The 20799-nt window shown below is 44.0% G+C and overlaps 1 protein-coding gene across 1 annotated transcript in view; it reads left to right on the forward strand.

Moving 5' to 3' along the window:
* The first annotated feature begins 1020 nt into the window (after window positions 1–1020).
* The window catches only part of GNAL (G protein subunit alpha L), a 349035-nt gene continuing 329256 nt past the window's right edge, over window positions 1021–20799 (forward strand). The window contains exon 1 of the mRNA XM_063451591.1: window positions 1021–1832. Within this exon, the coding sequence (XP_063307661.1) occupies window positions 1391–1832 (442 nt within the window). The 5' untranslated portion in view covers window positions 1021–1390. The remainder of the gene's footprint in view (window positions 1833–20799) is intronic.

A 20799-nucleotide genomic window follows, 5' to 3' on the forward strand; every position in this document is an offset into this window, starting at 1 on the left:
AGCGTTGCAGTGTCTCACTTGTCCCAATAAACACATCTGAAGATACTAGGGGGGCATGGATCCTCTTCTACTACTGATATCTACACAAACCACCACAAGCAGCCCCCACTATTCAACCAAATACCTCAAACAACTCATGTGCACACACTTAATATCACAACCTCCCACATACAGGCTTGATACCACAAATAGCCCCTATACACAACACCACAGATAGTCCCCCTCCACAAATACTCTAAACAACCCACTCTTAAGATCAAGGACAACACACACACTCACAAACCCCAAACACCACACACATAAATAGAGCATGCAGCCCACATACATAACATAAAAGGCAATGCACATAAACACACACAATACCATAGATAGTTGACACCACATACATACATATTACAAGCAACCAACATACCTGCAGTTAACATAACAGACAGCACAAACGCACACAAACTGCAGCCAGTCCACACACATAACCCTACAGGCAGCCTACATACAATAATACAAACAATCCACAAAAACAGCTTTCACACACAGGCACAAAATGCCACAAACAGCCACACAAACTCTCACACATTCAATACCACAAAAAAAAAAATGGATACATATCACTTCACACGGCCCTATATATACCGTCACATACCACAGACACACACATAACACCCACACACTAAAACAATAGGTGCCTTCCCCTGTTTCAGACTAATATTTTATAATGACAAACTTTGTGAGTTGCTGTCTTTATGAAATGTGATTTATTTATTTTTTGACACTATAAATATATTTGCTGCAGTTTGTACAGTATATGTATGTTTGTTGGTGAACTTTCTGAAGCACTCTAGTAGGGCACAAGCATTTTATGATGATTATTATTATAAAGCCCAGTTGGATGAAGGTAACTGAGAGCTGCTGTATTCTTTAGTAAAGCAGCGCCTTGGGGATGTACAGCTCGGCCAGCACGGGTTCTGCCGCTGGGGGTGTTGCGCCTTTGTTGCGGTGTGTGCGGTAAGGTGGACCGGTGGCTGGCGGCGAGCTGTGTGTTAGTGAGTGAGTGTCAGGTGATCGCAGTGCTCGCGGTCGGACAGTCAGTCAGTGAGGGAGTGAGTGGGGATGTGAGTGGAGGCAATGCGCCATGGCACGCTGGGCATCACACGGGATCTGGGACTCGCTTTCTCCTCGTAGTGCGGCTCCCGGGGTGCCCGGGTGGATGATGAAGAGCTAGATACAGCCAGTGTGAGCCTCGCCTCCCGCCGCTCTCAGCCAGCCAGCTAGTGTGTGTGTGTGTGTGTGTGTGTGTGTGTGTGTGGGATCCGGGGGAGCGCCCAGCCTGTCACTGTTACATTGCTGTGTGCCAGCGGGGACCGAGCGAGCAGCACGTGTAGCTGGCACTGCCATGGGGCTGTGTTACAGCCTGCGGCCGCGGCTCTTCGGGGATCCCAGCGGCTCCATCTCCAATGCGGGCACCGGCTCGGACGCCGAGCAGCCCCCGGAGCTGGCAGTGCCCCTGCGGGCCGGGGACTTGAGGCACGGAGACCTGCACAGGCCGGGGGCATCTGCCGGACAGCCGGGAGGAGACCTGTGTCAGCCCCAGCACGGGCAGCAGGGCAAGGCCGGCCGAGGGGACACTCCGGATGGGCTGCTGCTCTTACTGCAGAATGGAGGCGGCACCGGGGACAGCAAGCAGCAGCAGCACCCACTGACCAAGGGATGGGACAAGCTCCGGCTGGAGGAGAAGGAGGCCGAGAAGGAGGCCAAGAAAGTCAGCAAGAATATCGACAGGGCGTTAAAGGAGCAGAAAAGGGAATACAAACAGACCCACCGGCTGCTACTGCTAGGTAAGACACCTGGGGCAGGGGCTGGCATGCATGGCATCATCACTGTGCCCAGGCCATGTAGGCATCCATTGCTCACATTGCCCAAGGTGATCACTGGTGCCCTTCCAGGAATCTGGGTTTGATTTATTTTCACTGGCCTCTCTTATGCTGTGAACCTGAAATATAGATTCTATTTACTAGCACACGGCCCTGCAGAGCATCTCCCTCTTTATTGGCACAGGGCACTGCAGAGAATCCTCCTCCCTTGCTAGCAGAAGGGCCTGCAGAGCATTGACTTCTATAGTTGAGAAGGCCATTGGACCTGGAGTCTGTACTGTACTCCTCCTGTATGGGCAGCCGGGGGCCCTCCACAGCATCACTGTCTATGTTATAGGAGCTATATCTGTCCTCGGTATGATTACATAATAGGTATTTAGTATGTCAAGGATGTATATTTCCTTTGCTTAGTGGGTTTCACTCGTATCCTTTTAGTATGGCCAATATAAACAATTTATCTTGTCATGTTGATGGTGGTACCCCACCCAAGCAGCAGTCAAGGGGGTGGGTGCATCATGGGCAGCATCAGAGGAGGGCAGGTCTTTAAATGTAAAGGCGGTGGTGAATTAACCATCAGTGTAGTGGATCGTGTATGTCCTTTCTAGAATGTATACATTAATCTCAAGGTAATGGCACTATGTTGTATTGCTTGTTACAAAATGGTAAATCTTTATGGCCACTTCATAAAAGAGTCACTTAAAGCTCCATAATAATATGTATTTTTAAAAGTATAGTGGTCTCCTGTTTCTCTGCTCATTATTGCATTTAACTGCATGGGTTTGCAAAAAATGCTGCAGCTATAAATCTATCTTATATGCCTCAGACAAAGAAGAGATTGATAAATCCAACTTTGACTGTACAAATATGTGACACTCGCACACTGTATGGATAGGAATGGGGTGCCACTGTCTACCTTACCAACTCTCTAAAATAACTGCATGCTTGCAGTTTTTTTTTTTCTACCTCAATTAGATACTGAGCACAGCCCCATTCACAGAGCTGTCAAACTGGTTACAGACAATGTAAGGATGCTGTCAACTTATTAAAGGAACACTATAGTCACCTAAATTACTTTAGCTAAATAAAGCAGTTTTAGTGTATAGATCATTCCCCTGTCATTTAGGAGTTAAATCACTTTGTTTTTGTTTATACAGCCCTGGCTATGATTGACAGAGCCTGAATGAAAAAAAACTGGTTTCACTTTCAAACAGATCTAATTTAACTTAAATAATTGTATCTCAATCTCTAAATTGAACTTTAATCACACACAGGAGGCTCTTGCAGGGTCTAGCAAGCTATTAACATAGCAGGGTATACGAAAATCTTAATTAAACAGAAATTGCAATAAAGAGCCTAAATAGGGCTCTCTTTAAAGGAAGTGTTTATGGAAGGCTGTGCAAGTCACGTGCAGGGAGGTGTGACTAGGGTTCATAAACAAAGGGATTTAACTCCTAAATGGCAGAGGATTGAACAGTGAGGCTGCAGGGGTATGTTCTATACACCAAACTGCTTCATTAAGCTAAAGTTGTTCAGGTGACAATAGTGTCCCTTTAACCCCTTAAAGACCAAACTTCTGGAATAAAAGGGAATCATGACATGTCACGTCACACATGTCATGGGTCCTTAAGGGGCAGTTCATTCCTGCTAAGTGAATGGAACTGCTACTGGGGCTGAAATGTGTCCTTTGATCTTCTGAAAGACAGAGGTTTATGGAGATCCGAATTAAAATCTCTCAAGCCTATTTACATCTTGTAGCAAAAATTGTGGAAAAGAGTTTTGGTAAAAAATATTTACAGCTTGTAGGTATTTCTGTGCTGTGCTTTTTACTAGAAAACAAATTGCAATAATTTCCTGCTCCCTTTTTTACTTTTTTTTTGTGGCTAATAAGTAAAAGCAGAATTTAGCTTCCAAAAATCAAGACATTTTTGTGTAAATCCCCATACACAGTCTGCAGTAGAAGCCCAAGGTGAGAGGACATAAAGCTTAACTGAGGCCTAAAAACATGAAAGGGTCTGATTGGCCTGGGACCGGATTTATGAATATTACTCCCATTGTACAACTTGATACCTGAACATATGAGAGCTATATTGGCACTAATCCTTCATATGGTTCACTCACACTATTGGAGCCATAAAATGCCTCCCCATATCTAGACCCAGCAATGCGGCCCGCTTTACTCTTGGAGTCATGTATGAACTGACTGTATTGTAATGCAGTTATTGTTTCTTTGCACTGTATTAAAAATGTTCTATGAAAATTTTAAACAAGAATAGAAAAAGTCTAAATGTCAGCAGCACATGCTGTCCACTGATGTTGACACTGGTGCATTAACCATCAACTTATTTAACAAATGAGGAGAGAGTGGACATAAATGAACTGGGTGCAGATCCTCTACACAACTCCCAGCAATAAGTCCACACCTATTACCCCACGCCATATATCCATGCCAAAATCCCATCCATCCACATCCATTATTCTCTGCCAAACTTAAACACCCATTAGCCTCGCCTATCAACCCACACCTAATTACGGTAAACCCAGGCAATCTTAAACGCCATTTTAATCCCAGGCACCCTTTAACATCTGTCAGCCACAGCCATCCAACCTACCTTCCAATACGTCTGTCAAAATGCTGGCTGCCTCAGTCTACCAATGCCTCTAGCTGAACTCCATTAAACGTTTCCCTTTCTTTTACTGCTGCACCCACTATTGCAACTTTGTTAGCCATTTTGAACCTGACACAGCCATTTTGTATGATATGGTTGGTTGGCCGACAGTAAGAGCATCCCTGACAGGAAAGAACCCTAACAAACTTGAAACCTCCATTCTTCTCAAGCAGGAGCGAATCACTGATAGATTTACTAAAATAGCTACTGACATGCCAAATCATTTTGAGCAGTAGCCAAGCCAACAGCATGGACAGATCATACAAAATACTCACTAGTAAAGTGCAATAAAAAAATGTAAGTAACATTTCAAGTAATTTTCAAGGACGTAGCCATTGGATGTAAACCGGGAGATGTATTAACTACAAAATTGAAATTGCACATTCGATTCAAATGGCACACAAAATGGAAATTTGCCACCCTTTTGCTTCATCATGTAAATAGGGCTGTCTGATTATTGGAGCATTTTCCTGTTCCTAGGAGTTCTGCTCTTTCCTTGTGCAGGATTATTTTTTAATGTATTCAATTATGTTGTTTAATTCCTTCGTTTAATGCATTATCTATATACAGTAACGCATAAAAAAAAAATGCCTATATCACTTTGAAGATGGAGTGACTTCTTATTTATCCCTTTTAAGTGTGCCTGGCCTGTAATTATATTTTTACACACCATATATGGATTGGTAATGTATACACTGGTGTATCTCTCCAAACAATTAAAAGTGAGTTCCTATTTGTGTTCAGTGCTTGTTAGCAATTCCCTATACAGCACACAAGGGAAGTAGAAAGGTGAGTGTATAATTGATAAACCTGTAGTAAAATGATCCTCAGGGATGTGACAATGTGTGTGCTGCCATATAGATATTGTACCACTTGGCTTCTTTTAAATAAAAATGTTAATTAAATAAAACTTCTAGTCATGCTTGATAGGTGATACACTCCCTATCAAACAGTACTGCAAGTGTAGATAGACAAAGTCTGCTTACAATATCAAGCACCATGATTACTTCTGTGATTTGTTATGGTCATAGTACCTGGAGTTTGTACGCGCAGCATCATTGGGGTGTTATTAGCGAGCCTGGATGGATAATGTGAATTCTAAGCATATTGTGTTGAAATTGGACATATTACTTTTACATGGTGGGGCATACCACCTATTTCCTACATGCAGCCCATCCACCACTTTATTTCCCCTCTTTTGAGAGAGAATGACCGGTGAAATAGTGGGCTAATGCATCAGCAGAATCTGTTCTAACCCTTGGGTCGCAGCTTCAAATCCCGGCAGGGTTGACTCAGCCCTTCATCCTTCCAAGGTAGAAAAAATGAGTACCATTAAATTGGGTGATAGTTATAACCCCTAGATGTTGGGCTAAGGTAACATCCCCAGGACGTACTTGGAAACCAGAGTAATCTGAATGTACCTTTCCTGGTTAAATACTTTGTTATTATTAGAATGACATCAGCGGAGGAGCAGGCTGAAGGGAGAACCTGGCATTGGCACTGGTATGGAAGTAAGTTTTAGCTGATTACTTCCCTCCCTCCCTACTGTTTTTTGGTTAGAGTAATCCTTTAAATCATCATTGGGCAGAAGAACATTTTATCTGACTAAACACCACAAATGTAATCAAATATTACAAAAAACTTTTTTTTTTTTTTTTTAACTAAATTATTTTAAATGTGTTTTCATTTAATTATGCAGGTTGTTACTTTGGGGCTGCAGTGCTAGGTTTAGATAATGGTCTAGACCTAGAATATCATTGGTCCTTAACCCTTTTGAGATTAGAGATGGGCACATCTGTGGTTAATGTAACTTGTATTGCTTCTGAGCAAGTCAGAAGCTTCAAGCACCAGTGTGTACCTTGTCATCTAATTTCCTACTGACATTCTATAAACAGCAGGTAGTTAGGCTGACCGCTATGTGCAAAATATGTAGCTAGCCCATTGGTTATATTTATGGAAAGAATGTACATCACACATTGCTGGTTCACCCAGTAATATGGTTACATACAAGCCTAGGTCTTCGCTCTGCTGTATTTTTCTTCTGTATGTGTGTTACTGGATGCTTGTCCAATATTAGAAGAGGTCTCTAGGTCTGTGTGAAAGTTATTTTGTGAAGAATTTGTTAATGCAGGTGTTTGCTTAATATTGGCATATAGTACAGTTGAAGTACTGTAAAATTAATAAAGAACATAAATATCTTCTCACGATTTCAATAAGGCGTTAGATGTTGTTCACATTACATGCATTTTATAGGCAATGTTTGCCAGTATTATATTTTACCAAAGGGGTAGGAACCATAACCACTTCAAATCATTTAAGTGTTTCTGGTACTTTGAATCCATGGTCGTAAGGTCCTGCATCACTACTAAGCAGTTTACTCACTCAGCCTTTGCAGCCCGTCACTAGAGAGGCCCCATCCCATGATAATACTCCCGGGCAAGACTTGAGCAAAGTGAGACCTGCCTGTCAAAGTTCTCTAATCAACTCTATCAACCAATCTGAGTGCTCTATTGAGTTTTCAAAATATGGCAAAGACTTTTTCCACTTTGAAAGCGCATTATTTGCAGAGCTCTAGCGAGGCTTGCATTTTTTATTGCGCCACAGTTTACTTTTTTATTATTTTGGGGGAGGAGGGGGGTTTCATTTTTCTTTTTTTTTTTTTGTGGAGCTTAAGAAAAATAGATTTAAGAAAAAATAATACTTTTAATGGTAATTATAACTTTTATTTTTATTTTTCACAGGTACTAGGTTGTTTAGGGTTAGGAACTAGGGGCTTTGAGACCTTTAGCCGGAAAGCATTCGACACTTTGGAAGGATAAACAATTGTAGTTTTTTTTTTTTTTTTTAACTATTTTAATGTGGAACCTGGCTAGCAAGCTTACACTAGCCACCACACGATTAACCCTCTCGCCACCATGTTATTTTTCTTTCTTTTTTTTGGGGGGGGGGGGGTTCTTTTTTTTTTTTTTTCCCTCAGGCAGCGCTAGTAAATAGTACTTTAAATTATCATTCGCTTACAAAAAGAAAGTGATGATTTGCGATTGTGCATTCTGCTGGATGCATTCAATCCTGATTTAGCATTAAATCAGTCCTTGTACATATTCCAAATCCTTTTACCTTGTAGAGGGTCTGGTGCAAAAAGCACTGTTTTAAAGTAGACACTGATAGAGTCAAGTCGTACAAATTTCAACCCGAATTTGCATTAGTAAGTGTAAGAATTGCCCGTGTTTAGTGAATAACTCTGATGGTTTAGGAGAGCTGCTCAGTCCACTGCAGTCTGGCATCCAATGACGAAATGGTGGAGATGGCTCACACCATATCAGGGGTTGTGCGCAGTAGTAGCCTAAAAGACGCAGCTGCGCAATCTCAGATGATAACTGCCAGCATTTCTTGGTATGAACTGGTATGGCACAAGTTAGAGCTCTGCCATATTGTAATTAAGGAGCCAGGCTGCAGGATGCCAGAGACCAAGCTTCTCTGCTAAACTGTGAGTAAATAATTTAGTGGTCACACGGGACCCTGTGCAATCATACTCCATGCATCATGACCACTTAATCCAGTAGATGTGGTTATGGTGCCTACCATGTTCCTTTTAGGGTTTGTAACAATATGAAACTGCGTAGGATAAAACCATTCAGTGAAGTGTGGGGCTATTTGGACAGCAAAATCTAGACATTGTTCAAAGGATTCGCATGAGCCTTTGTCTAGTCTGAATTTCAGCCAGACTAAGAGCTGCTGGAAGGCTGAAATCTGGACCCAGAAGGTAAAAATTAATGCGTGGATGCTTAGAATTAGGGATTTAAAAAATCTGAACTATTTGCCAGCTGACTGCTTGCGCTTTGTACAAAACAGAAACAGCGGTAGTGTGAATGTTAATCATATGGCAGCGGGCCTGCACTTGCTAACCAAAATATCACACCTTGTTAATAGTGAGGACAGACCAAAAATATTTGTGCTTTCCAAAGTCTTCTTTCTCCTTAACCCCTTAAGGACCAAACTTCTGGAATAATGACATGTCACACATGTCGTGTGTCCTTGAGGGGTTAAATGGACCCTACCAGAACAATGTAGTTCTTTTGGTGTGTATAGTCTGTCCCTTCAGGCATTTTATTGTAAACCCTGCTTTTTCAGAGAAAAATAGTGCTTACATTACTGCCTAGGGACACCTGTAGTGGTTGGTGCTCCCTGTGTCATTGCTGCACAATGTACAGCACTGATGTTTAGTGTCTCCACACTCTGCAAGGAGGTGCTGAATGCTCCCCATGGAGATGCATTGATTTAATGCACAGCGTTTTGCCACGTGTGGACAGGCTGAGATCATCTGAGTTGATTATCTCAGCCAGGGATGCGGAGTGCTGGCGGAAACAGCTGCAAGGAGACTCGTGTGGTGCTGGAAAAAGTTAAGTAAGCTAACTTTTTGGTGGGCGACGACAAGGGAGACTGGGGACATAAACTGTGTTTTACAATGATAGTTTCATGAATACATGGTTGTATTCCTGAGACTATACTATTTATTTAAGTCTTCTTTTCTTCAGACTCACAAAAGGCCATATAAAAAATATTAAAACAAAAGAAGCATTAATAAAGAGGTCCAAATCACAAAGACCCAATTAAAAAAACCACAACATAATCTAAACTGGCTCTTTAAGAGCTCTGTGCAAACTGGGGGAGGAGCCAGGGAAGAGCCTTACCCAGCGCTGAGGGACATCGGCGCTGGATTCAGATAAGTAACTGAAAGGGTTTTACCCCTTTAGCCCCGCGGGACGGGAGAGGGGGCCACTGTAGGATCCTATAGTGCCAGGAAAACTGCTTTGTTTTCCTGGCACACTAGAATCACTTTAAAGAGGTTCTGTCACTTTGCAGGCGCGTGTTTTTATTTACTTTTTAAATCTAAATTTAAAAAAAAAAAATTTAAACTCCTAAAGTTCTCCATGCTTTTGGTTTTTGGAAATTCATCTTAGTATTTATAGTTGTACATAAGAAAATGTAGTGACAATTTTTTCTTATTGGGGTATCTCTGGCAACTTTTGTGAAGCTTGCCTTAAAGCACCACTATAGTCACCCAGACCACTTCAGCTAACCCTTCACATGTAAACATAGCAGTTTCAGTGAAACTGCTATGTTCACATTGCAGGGTTAATCCAGCCTCTAGTGGCTGGCTTCCTGACAGCCGCTAGAGGCTCTTCCGCGACGCTCCGTGCGAAAATCGCATTGAGCACGCAGAACGTCCATAGGAAAGCATTGAGTAATGCTTTCCTATGGGCGGTTTGAATGCGCTTGCGGCTCTGGCTGCACATGCGCATTCGAATCTACTCAGGAGCTGACGTTGGAGGGAGAGGAGAGGTCACCAGCACGAGGCAGCCTGGCACTTAATAAAGGTAAGTGGCTGAAAGGGTTTTAACTCCTTCAGCCCAGCAGGCGGGGGGCCCTGAGGGGGTTAGGGGCACCCAAGGACTATATAGTGCTAAGAAAACGAGTTTGTTTTCCTGGCACTAAAGTGATCCTTTAAACCCCATCCTTTGTCAAGATTGTCAAGCGTAGGAAAAATACATAAGATAAAGTAGTTCCTATATGTTTTAAAGAGAAATGGACCAGAAATTAAGAAAAGTACAGATTCTGAAGAGGAAGAAAAGAGGAAATAAGAGGAGAAAGGTAAGTTTGAGGTGACAGAGTAATTGAAAGAGGAAGCCTCTACTGGTTATTTATCTGACAGCCACGTGTTTTAGGCAAATCTGTTTTATCATTGCACCAAATTCGTTACATTAAAATGTATTCTCTGACAGGCAAATCCATAACTAATAGAACGGGGGTGGGTGGGGGAGTGGGGGGATTAGATGTAAAATGCACACAAATGTGGGTATTTTGTTTTTCTTTTATATTTTAATGATTAAAATAAAATACAAATTTAACATTGTCCCATATCATATAGGTTTAATGTGTGATGTTGGATAAATCTGTTTTTGTTTCTTGTAGCCGTTTGCTTATTTTGAAAACAGTACATAAATCACTGACTGTAACCAAAACAGACATTAGTAAAATAGTCTTTGTTTTGATTCCTGATGGCTCTTCTTTTTTTGTTGCTACTTTTATAGTATTACATTTTTCACGTGTGCATGCATGTATACACACTTTAACCATTTTTTTAAAAAAAATCTTTATTTTGTATTTTTGTAGTGCATGAGATTGTTTCATACAGGCTTGAGGTACCCCATTGGCAATCTTCAAGCAGGGCGTCACGTACGACATTTGGGGTAATAGATACAGCTTGCCCAATTTTATAATATAAACAATTTAAATAAGCATTTGGGTGTCAGCAGGTCGATATCATTAAGCATGGGTATACACCAGTAATTTAAACCGACAACAGGATTGAGTGAAGTGATGTGTTATTTTGTGTTAATTTGTAGTTGATTAATGTAGGAGTTGTGCCCCCCCGAGGATTCCTGGGTGTTGAGCACACTTGTCTTGCTTCTGAGACCTAGTGGGTGTAGGTGCGTTAGGTAAGCCTGTATACGACTGTAAATTTGCAGAGGTGTGTGAGGGACCCTACAGACTGTCGTGAGCACCTGTGTGGGAAACTACGGTCTCTCAGACTGTGTGGCTGCCCATGTGTAGTCAGCCGATGCCTTGCGGGGTCTTAGTGGCATCCCAATGCATTGGTCTGCGGCTCAGTCTCTGTGACTCAGGAATGCAGGGATGTATGATCCCCTTGCAGAGAGAAGGCACGCTTGGTGGGTAAAGCATAGTCCCTGTTGTGGGTCCCTCTGCTTTGCTTGATAGCGGGCGTCTGCTGCTGTTCCGGTGGCTTTTGCCTGCTGTTGCCGCCATTTTGGGCCTCATGCCCCTCCGGGTCACTGCTGGGTCACTGCTTGCAGGCAAGGTGGTCTTGGGCGCCCTCTCGTGGATGTGCCTTTGGCCTTGAAAACCTTTTTCCGGCTACTGCTGCTCCGTGTGGCTCCAGGCTTCTGCTCCTTGGGTGGCTGTCTCCTGTGCCTGCCTTTCATGGGAATGGAGTCTGGGGGGGTTTGCTGCACCCCTCCCTGTGACCTCCCATGTCGGTCTCTCCGGTTCCTGAGGTTGCAGGAGAGCCTCCAGCTTCTCCCAGAGGGATGCTGCCGAGTTAGAGCTCAGTTTCCCTCCAGGCACTGCACGGGTACGTGTACTGATAAGGTTGCAGTTACTGCTTTTAGAGGTATATAGGAGTGGACAGGAGGCCCCACAGTGCTAGGTATTCGTGTCGTTACTGTCCCTGTGCATCCTTACAAACTGGTCCCACCTTTGCCAGATGAGCGACATCCTGTGTTTCATCCCCTCTATCTCTAAGTGCACCAGTTCATATTTTTTAATTTTATCTACGGTGGAGATTATGTTCTTCACTGTCGGTGGGTTTGCCATCTTCCATTGTCTTGCTATTAGGGATAGGGCAGCCAAAAGAATGTGTATGATCACCACTTTTTTGCCCCAGTGTATCTTGGCTGGCATGTGTCGTAGTATGTGACATTGGGGTTGTTTAGGTATGCCCATCCTCGCAATCTCACTAACCATAGAGTGAACCTCCGTCCACATGTGTATGAGAGCCGGACATGTCTACCACATGTGGATCATTGTGCCCCTCTGCGTACCACATCTCCAGCACATCGTGAACTATCAGGGAATATGCGCGCTAGTCTGGCTGGGACCATGTACCACCTGAGTACTATTTTCCTGTGCAGTTCCCTATGTGAAGGTTACCCCTTTTAGTGCCTGTAGAATATTGGCCCATTGAGAGTCTGAGATGTTCTCCCCACAATCACGAGCCCACTTTGTGGCATATTGGCATTACCCGAAGGGTTGGTGTTTAGCGCTTGGTAGCTCACTGAGAGTTGCCCTCTGACGGGGGCTGCACCCACGCACATCCTCTCAAATTGAGACATGGCGCCCTTGGGTCTGTGTTTGCCATGTTCGAGTCTAAAAAGTGATTGATTTGGAAGTATGCATAATGTAATGTGTTTGGGATGTTGTGTTTTGAGGATAGTTGTGGAAACGATAGTCTTGTGCCCTTCTCGTAAATGCAGTGATGGTGTGAATTCCCACCCGTTGCCATTTGGTTATATTAAAATTTTAAATTATGTAAGGCGGGACGGACAGTGGGGTGGCTCTAGATAGTTTGCCTGACCCAAGTAAGTGTTGTTTGTACTTGTCCCATGTCCTCAGCAGGGTTTGTGTGGTCGGCAGCATGTAGGACGTTTTGGGTCTACGTCCTGAAGGAATCCAACACATAGTTGTCAGAGGAATACTTAAGAGCTTTCTCTCAATCGAGACCCACTGTGGGCGGTATTGGGTCACATTTGTCTGCATCAAAGGTGCAAGCACAGCCGACTTGTGATATAGGAGGAGATCAAGGACCCCTATGCCTCCCTCATCATCTATATAGGTGTTTTTAGTGATACCCTGGGCTTTTTTCCTTGCCCATACGAACTTTGTTAAATCTTTGTGTGCATTTTTAAAGAAAGACATTGTTGCTTGTATTGGTAGTAGACGGAAAATATATTGCAGTTTAGGCAATAACATCATTTTAAAGGTGGCTGTTCTGCCTACCTATGAGATATACTTATCCCTCCAGTCCCTCATTTGATGTTCTATCTGTTTCTACACACTGACATAGTTAACAGTAAGCGGTCCCAAGGATTCTACAAACTTTTATGTGCTTGTCTTACCAATCAAATTTATACTTTGACCGAAGATATTGGGTGGTCGCTTGTGTAAGATTATTTCCCATAGCTTGGGATTTTGATTCATTTAATTTGTAGTAAGACACAACCCTGTAGTCCATCAGGATTTTGTGGACTGCTGGTACAGACACTAGTGGCTGGGTTAGTGTGATCAGGACATTGTCTGCAAATAGACTGAGCTTGTGTTCTCTCTCCCCTATTTTGATGCCATGGATATTGGGCGAGGATGGTATCATAGCTGCCATAGGTTCTATTGCTAATATGTACAAAAGCGGCAACAATGGGCACCCTTGCCTCGTGCCATTAGTTAGCGTAGATCTAGCAGAGGTAAGGCCACTGGTGGATGATACCGCCGTTGGTCTATTATAAAGGCCCGTGACCTGAGATCTGAAATGATGCGGAATACCAAACTCTCCAAAATATCAACCGGTCAAATGCTTTTTCTGCATCCAGCGAGAGCAGGAGGCCCTCTGTCCTGGCCTCTCTCATGTGACACAACAGGTCCACCACCACTCTGCATGAGTTATCTGCCCCCTGATGTCCAGCCACAAACCCCACTTGGTCCCAGTCTATCAGAGTTGGTAGGACCAACGATAGTCTAGTTGCTAGCAATTTGGCATATATTTTGGTGTCTACATTGAGCCGGAAGTTTCTGCATTCGTTAGTTTTCCCTGGCTTAGGTAAGGTAATAATATTGGCTAGTAGCATATCTGGCAGTAAGCCTTTGTCGTGGTTGGTGGAGGTAAACCGCTTTGTCAGGTATGGTTCTAGGAGAACCCCAAATACCTGGTAATATTTGCTTGTTAGGCCTTCTAGCCCCGGCGCTTTGTGGGGTGGCAATCCCAAAATCGTTTTAAGGATCTCTTCAGTTGAGATGCTGCTTGGTCATTGGTTAATTAGGGGAGGGACACCTGTGTCAGGAATTAATGGATTTGTTCCCTAGACGGTGGCGTATTGGGTTGGTCAGTCTGTATGTTGTACAATGCCTTCTAGAATGTCGCGAAAGCCTCGCTGATGTCTTGAAGTTTGTGTACTGTTTTCGTGTTTATGCGTATGTGGGAGATACGCTATTTCGCTTGTCTGTGTTTGAGCATATTGGCCAATAACTTGCCCTACGCTATATCACTGGTGGTAAAATTTAGATTTGATTTTATGTAGGTGGAAGTTCGTTTTGATTAAGTTGGCCTCAATTAGGGATTTTAGTGCCTGTATCTGTTTTAGCCAGCTCGCTGGACACTTCATTTGTTCTGTTTTGTTAGGTCTTCTAGTTGGTCGAGCCAGTCCAACATTTGTGATTCCCTTTGCTGTTTTTGGTAGGTCGCCCTCCTTATGAAAATGCCTCTAATCACAGCCTTGTGAGTTAACCATATATTGTCTAAGGAATCATTTCTAGTAAAAGTCTTGTAGTTCTACCCTAACGCTCTTAACAAAGTCTACATCTTGGAGTAGAGATTCATTCAACCTCCAGAATCCATTCCCTTTATAGGTGTAAGCATCTCGTATGTATAGAAAGACTGGCACGTGGTCAGACCACGTGATCTGTCCTATCACACATTTGTCTATTTGAGTCAGGTCCGTAGGGGAAGTGTAGAAGCGATCCAGTCTCGTGTAAGAACTGTGGACTGCCGAGTGGAAAGTATAGTCTTCTTCATTATCGTGCAATGTAATACATGAATACGGGACCGTAAAGACTTGCAAGAGCCTTGCAGCGCCTTCGATCTCTGTTTTGTGAACTGAGCTGAGGAATCCAGGGCCAGTTCTGCTATAAAATTAAAGTGCCCTGTTTGACCCTGTCGATTTTATTGCACAGCACCTCCAAAAAATTAACCTGATTGGAATTTGGAAAGTAGGTGTTTGCATTGTAAATTAAATTACCTATACTATAACAGACTAGTATCAGGAATCTACTCAGGGGATCTGAGAGTTTGCGCAAGAGCGTAAATGCTATGTTATCGTTGACCAAAATGGAAACTCCTCTTGCCTTCGTGTGGACCGTAAAATGATATTGCCTTCTGTATTGTTTTGAGTATAAGGATTGCGGTGGTTGTTGGTTAAAGTGCGTCTCCTGGAGGCACACTATGTCTATCTGATATTTGGACAAATCTTTGTATAGAAGATTACGTTTGTGTTGGGTATTCTACCCCTTAACGTTGTATGTGACTTTTTACATAAATCAGGTCACTGGTGCTTTTGAGTGTCTGGAATGTCTGTTCTGGCCTTATTAGAAGTACCAGTAGTACAGATTCACGGGGGAGTGGGAGGGTTATTGAAGGAGAGGGTATATAACTATAAAACAATATACACAAAAACAACCAAAGTATAAATAAACAAAATAGCCCATTTGCTGCTCCCCAAGGCGGTGGAGTTGACATCAACTGGGCCTTGGCAACTAACTGGGGTCGTGGTAATAGTGAACCTTGCCAGTGTGTCTAAGTAGTCAGCCCACTGGCGATGGCACTATGCTCTGACTGCATATATGCTTAAATCCCTTAAACTGGCTAATAACTAGCTTGGGTGCCTGTAGCTAACCCATATTTACGGTGCATAGTCTCTTGCCTCTATACAAACTGGATTTATTATTTTTTTCGTTCGTTTCTATCAGTGTCAACTTTAAGTGTAACATCACAGATTTGTGGGTCTCCTAATTTGAGCCTCAGGCCTGCGGTATCCAATTGTAACAATAAGGGAAAAATACCACTATGTTGGCTTCTTGTCAATATACATACCAGATCAGCCTTACATACTAGAAACATAAACCAACAAATATTGACATGCGGAACAACTCTACATTACCCAAAGGGGTCGGTCGCCCCTGAAACAGCACTTGCTTCAGAGATTCAGTGCTTTTATGGGTCCTTTTGCCATTCAGGGGACAGTTTCTTTGGCTGGGATGCAGGCAGTTTTTGCGTCGTCTGGATAGGTATGTCCCAGTCTTGTAAGATCTTGCGTCCTTCTTCCTCCGTCTTGATCGTGTGTAAAGTCCCATTCTTCATTACCAGTACCTTGGTGGGGAATCCCCATCTGTACGGCACGTTTTGAGCCCGAAGAGATATTTGCGAGAATTCCCTTCTTTGAAACAGTGTGGCCGGGGATAGGTCTGCATATAGTTGTAGAGCTTTGTATTCCGCTAGTGGTCCAATCTTGTGGCTGGCTTTTGATGATTTGGTCTTTAATGTGGAAATAGTGGATCCGCATAAGCACATCCCTCTGCAATGATTCAGGTATGTGGTTTTGGCCTTCCAACCCTGTGAACGCAGTCTGTGATGAGGCGGTCTGGGTTCACTTCTGGTACGAGTCTGGCAAAGAAAGTTGTAACGTATTGGAGCAATTGCCTGGTCTCTATGGTCACCGCTATGCCCCTTATGCCCACATTGTTCTTCCTGGAACGATCCTCTAGATCAGTCAGCTTGTCTTCGTGGGTTTTCAATCTGTGTTCCATGTTTTGCATTGCATTAGCCATGCTATTGTCTTGTGTGATGTGGACTCACCCAGATCAGCCACATCTTTGGTGATATTAGCCACTAACTCTCTGAATTGATGCATCAGTGAGTTGTTTAGTGCTTCCAGCAGGGATTTCATCTTAGTTTCTGTGATTGGACCTTTACCTCCCATCGGAGCTTCGTAGTCCGGGTTTGAGAGCAGAGCCTCAGCCCCCAGTTCGGCACCTTTTTTGTTCAGTCAGGCGGTCTTTTGGGCCAGGAGGCTTTTTGCATGATGAAGGCACCCTTTTCTGCTTTTGCTTTATTTTTCGACGCCATCTGTTCTAGCAGCATGTCGGCTCACGGTAGGAGGTTTGAGTGCCTTGCTATTTTGCAGTCTTAGTCGCTATTATCGTCACATTTTGCTGATTGGGTAGGAGCACAGAATTTATGTGACCATGCCTGACGGCTGTTGGCCACGCCCCCTGTATACACCCTTTTAACACAGGGGACCTTGCAGTTTATAACAGAAAATTTATAACAGAAATAAAGCACACTATAAGCATTAATTATAAGGTGTCCCCAGTAAGGGTGTGCGTTTTGGTTTTGGGTTGCGACCGTGTCCCTTGGTGTGATGTGATCTGGGGAGGCCGACCTAGGAGTGAATAGGCCCGCGTCTGTCAGGTTGCCCTGTCGGTGAGTGCTCGGGTGTCTCTGGTTGGACCTGTGTTGTGAGGTCTGTCCTCTGTGTGCGGGCGGTGTGTGTGTGTGTGTCGGTGAGTCAGGTTGGATTCCGTACAGTTGGGCCAGGTACGTGTGCTGGCGTTAGTGTAGGGATGCCGGTAAACAGCGTTCAGTGTGACGTGCGTGGGCCCTGTGAGATCTTAATCCTTCCCTACACACTATAATGAAAGCAGAGACAAGTTGTACTCCGTGGTGATGGGAGTTGTGGTATCTTCCAGGTTCTCACATGGTTCTATATATAATGGTATGTGCAAAAGAACATGCTTAACCCCTTAAGGACCAAACTTCTGGAATAAAAGGGAATCATGACATGTCACACATGTCATGTGTCCTTAAGGGGTTAAAGGGACACTATAGTCACCAGAACTACAGCTTAATGTAGGTATTCTGGTGAGCATAATCATTGCCTTCAGGCATTTTCAGAGGATAGGCAGTGTTTACATTGCCCCTAGGGACACCTCCAGGTGGCCACTCCTCAGATGGCCACTGTGGCTGTGCTGCACAGTAAGCAGCACTGCCATTCTGCGTCTCCACACACTGCATGGGGATGCTGAATTTTCCTCATAGAGATGCATTGATTCAATGCACCTCTATGAGGAGGTGTTGATTGGCCAAAACAGCATTTGGCTAAAATCGGCATGGGGTGGGGCCAATCCAATGCTTTCCCCATGTGAAAAATCGGCAATTCTGATGTCACCAAGGGGGCGGGGCAAGCGCTGGCAGACCCGCGCGGCGCTGGAAATAAGGTGAGTTTTATTAATATTTAAGGGGTAGGACAAGCCACCTAAATGGTGGGTTTTGTGTTCCTGACCCTATAGTGTTCCTTTTAAAAGGTTATTCCAACTGTCATTACCACTACTAGTGCTGATAATGGCTGATGACCTCTCATGATGCTGCCTGAAGTGGAGCTACATTTCTGTCCGCAAAGTGGTTGAGCTTAGCATGTCTGTATTTTGCAGCGAAATGCTTCACATACAAACTCCAGGCAACATGACCATTTTAGTGATTTGAAGTAGTCATTGTGCCTGGAGTAATCCTTTAAATCATGCACACTCTAGACAGACCTTTGCTTTATAACAGGTATGGAAACACATTTCTTCTGCAGGGCCAAATTGTCCACTGAAATAGAAATGCAGGGCTGAATGCATGAAATGTATACATATGCACACGCACAAACAAGAAAACAGTGGAAAAAGAACAACTTTACATCATATCGTGAATGTAATTTATTACTTTCTTTTTTTTTTTTTTTTTAAATTCTTTATTTTTGAAGTGCGCACAGTGATAACAATTGCTTATGAGGTACCCCAAAGGCAATCCTCTAGCACGTTAGGCACATTTGTACATAGGGGTAGACATGAGATCTTGCACACAATTTTTAAAAGTAAGGAGATAAACAGTAATGAGAAACTTAGCTTAGTGAGTTTACAGAGCATAACAAAGAAAAACAATGTTCAGGTTTTTACGTGGTGGGTTAATATGTTGTGTCAGATGCTAGGCATAAGCGTTTTCGATTATTCTTATTCCAAATGATATGCATTTCAAGGCTGAACTAAGAAAAACAATCTATTCTGGAAAAATGCATGTAATAGCTGTCAGCTAGGGTATGTGTCTTAAGAGTAACAGTTAGGCTGAAAATTTGTCGCTGTTGGCAGTTCAAAGGTCTGTACGGCTTGTAAGGAGCAGTTCGTATGCAATAAGGCAAGTAAAATAAAAAGTCCCGCATTACCAAGAGGTGCCTGCCGGGCTCTGCGTCGTCTCCTGGGCTCACCCTATCCCTTCTGGGTGCCGCTTGCTGATCGTGTGGGTCTTTGGTTTCCGGGGCTTCTGTGGCTGGTGTGTGGCTGAGAGCCAGGCATCTGGCGAGTGTTGAAATTTCCCGCGGTTCAGCAGGTCGGAGCAATGCTTTAGGCCTCTGGGCTTCGGGCGTGATATATGGGGCCAGTCCGGTCTGCGGGTTATGGTCGATGGGGTTGTCTGAGATCTGCAGCGATGGGCATAAGGAGTTCTCACTTGTCGGGGGTTTTGTTTCTGCTTTAGCTTGCGTTGGGGTGATGTGCCGGGCCCAGTCTTCTGCCTCCGTGTGAGTTTCTTCCCTGTGGGAGTCGCTCGTATATTCTGTGAGCTGAATACCTGCAGGGGGTCTCCATAGTAGCGTCTGCGGGTCACTGGCCGAATCCACCCAGCTACCGCCTGCGCCGCGTGGAAGTAAGGTATACCCCTGCTGCATTGTAGGTTGTAGAAGGCTGAGCACAGCCAGTCGAGGACTTCCAGGGAGGAAGGCATTCTTTGAGTGCTCGCGGTCTTCCCCTGTGAGCCGTTACGGTCAGCCATCTTAGGCTTGCCTCGCCTGCCTCGTGTGTCTGCCAGATTTACGAGTTTGATCGCCGTCGCTTGTCCGCTTGCTTTGCGGGGACCGGGATGACCCCCACCGGTCCAGGGGGGGGGGGGGGTTCAGCGGCTAGTCGTGCTTGCCGGGGTGTCCGGCTCCGGAGAGAGCGGCCGCCTCTCCCCAGCTCCGTCTCCCGCAGGCCTCAGGTAGCTTGCCCCGATCCGCTTCAGCAGGGTATCTATCGCTTCCTTTCAGTGTCCCCGATGTGGGTGGCACACCTTGGAGGGTCTCTGGGCTATAAGGCAGCAGTTATTGCCCGTTGTGCCACTTGCCCGTCGGGAGCTCTGTCCCTGCACGTCCGTTTGCCTCGGCGGCCAGACTCCGCCCCTTATTACTTTCTTAAAACAATAAAGGTGTATTTGTGTGTAGTGTTGACATTGGAATGCAAGGGTGTATCTGTGTGTTGAATTAGCTTATGCAGTTGTGTGCTTGTGTGTACCATGTGCCTTTGAATGCAGCGGTTTGTGGTAATCGCGTTTGATTGCAGGATTGTGAATGAAGTATAGTCCTTTTCATTATCGTGTAATGTAATACACGAATACGGGACCGTAAAGACTTGCAAGAGCCTTTTGTCACTGCATGGGGGTGTGTTTGTGTTCAGTGTTTATATTTGAATGCATGAGCGTTTTTTGCAGTTTTTATTGCAGGGGTGTGTTTGTGTGCATTACGGAGCTTGACCACCTTGCTTTATGGTTTTGCACCTTTCTATCCATGTTTGAAATTTAAAAAAAAATTATTTAATTTGTTTTCAAATTTTTATTTTCTGATCACAAAACTGTATTGCTGCAATAGGTAAATATGTAGCATACAATACACATACTATACCTTGCAATATAGTGTGGTATACAAGTAACATGGGGGCTTTAATAGATATGGCGTGCAGTAAACCACCTAGCGTTTGGTGTGGTGGGGGTGGCCTAACAAGGGAATGTGTCAGTCTGGCACATATTTAAAAGATGTGCATACCTTTCTAATGTATTTTCTCAGTGTGCGGACATT

Source organism: Pelobates fuscus, chromosome 4 (genome assembly GCF_036172605.1).
Source record: "Pelobates fuscus isolate aPelFus1 chromosome 4, aPelFus1.pri, whole genome shotgun sequence".
NCBI lineage: Eukaryota > Metazoa > Chordata > Amphibia > Anura > Pelobatidae > Pelobates > Pelobates fuscus.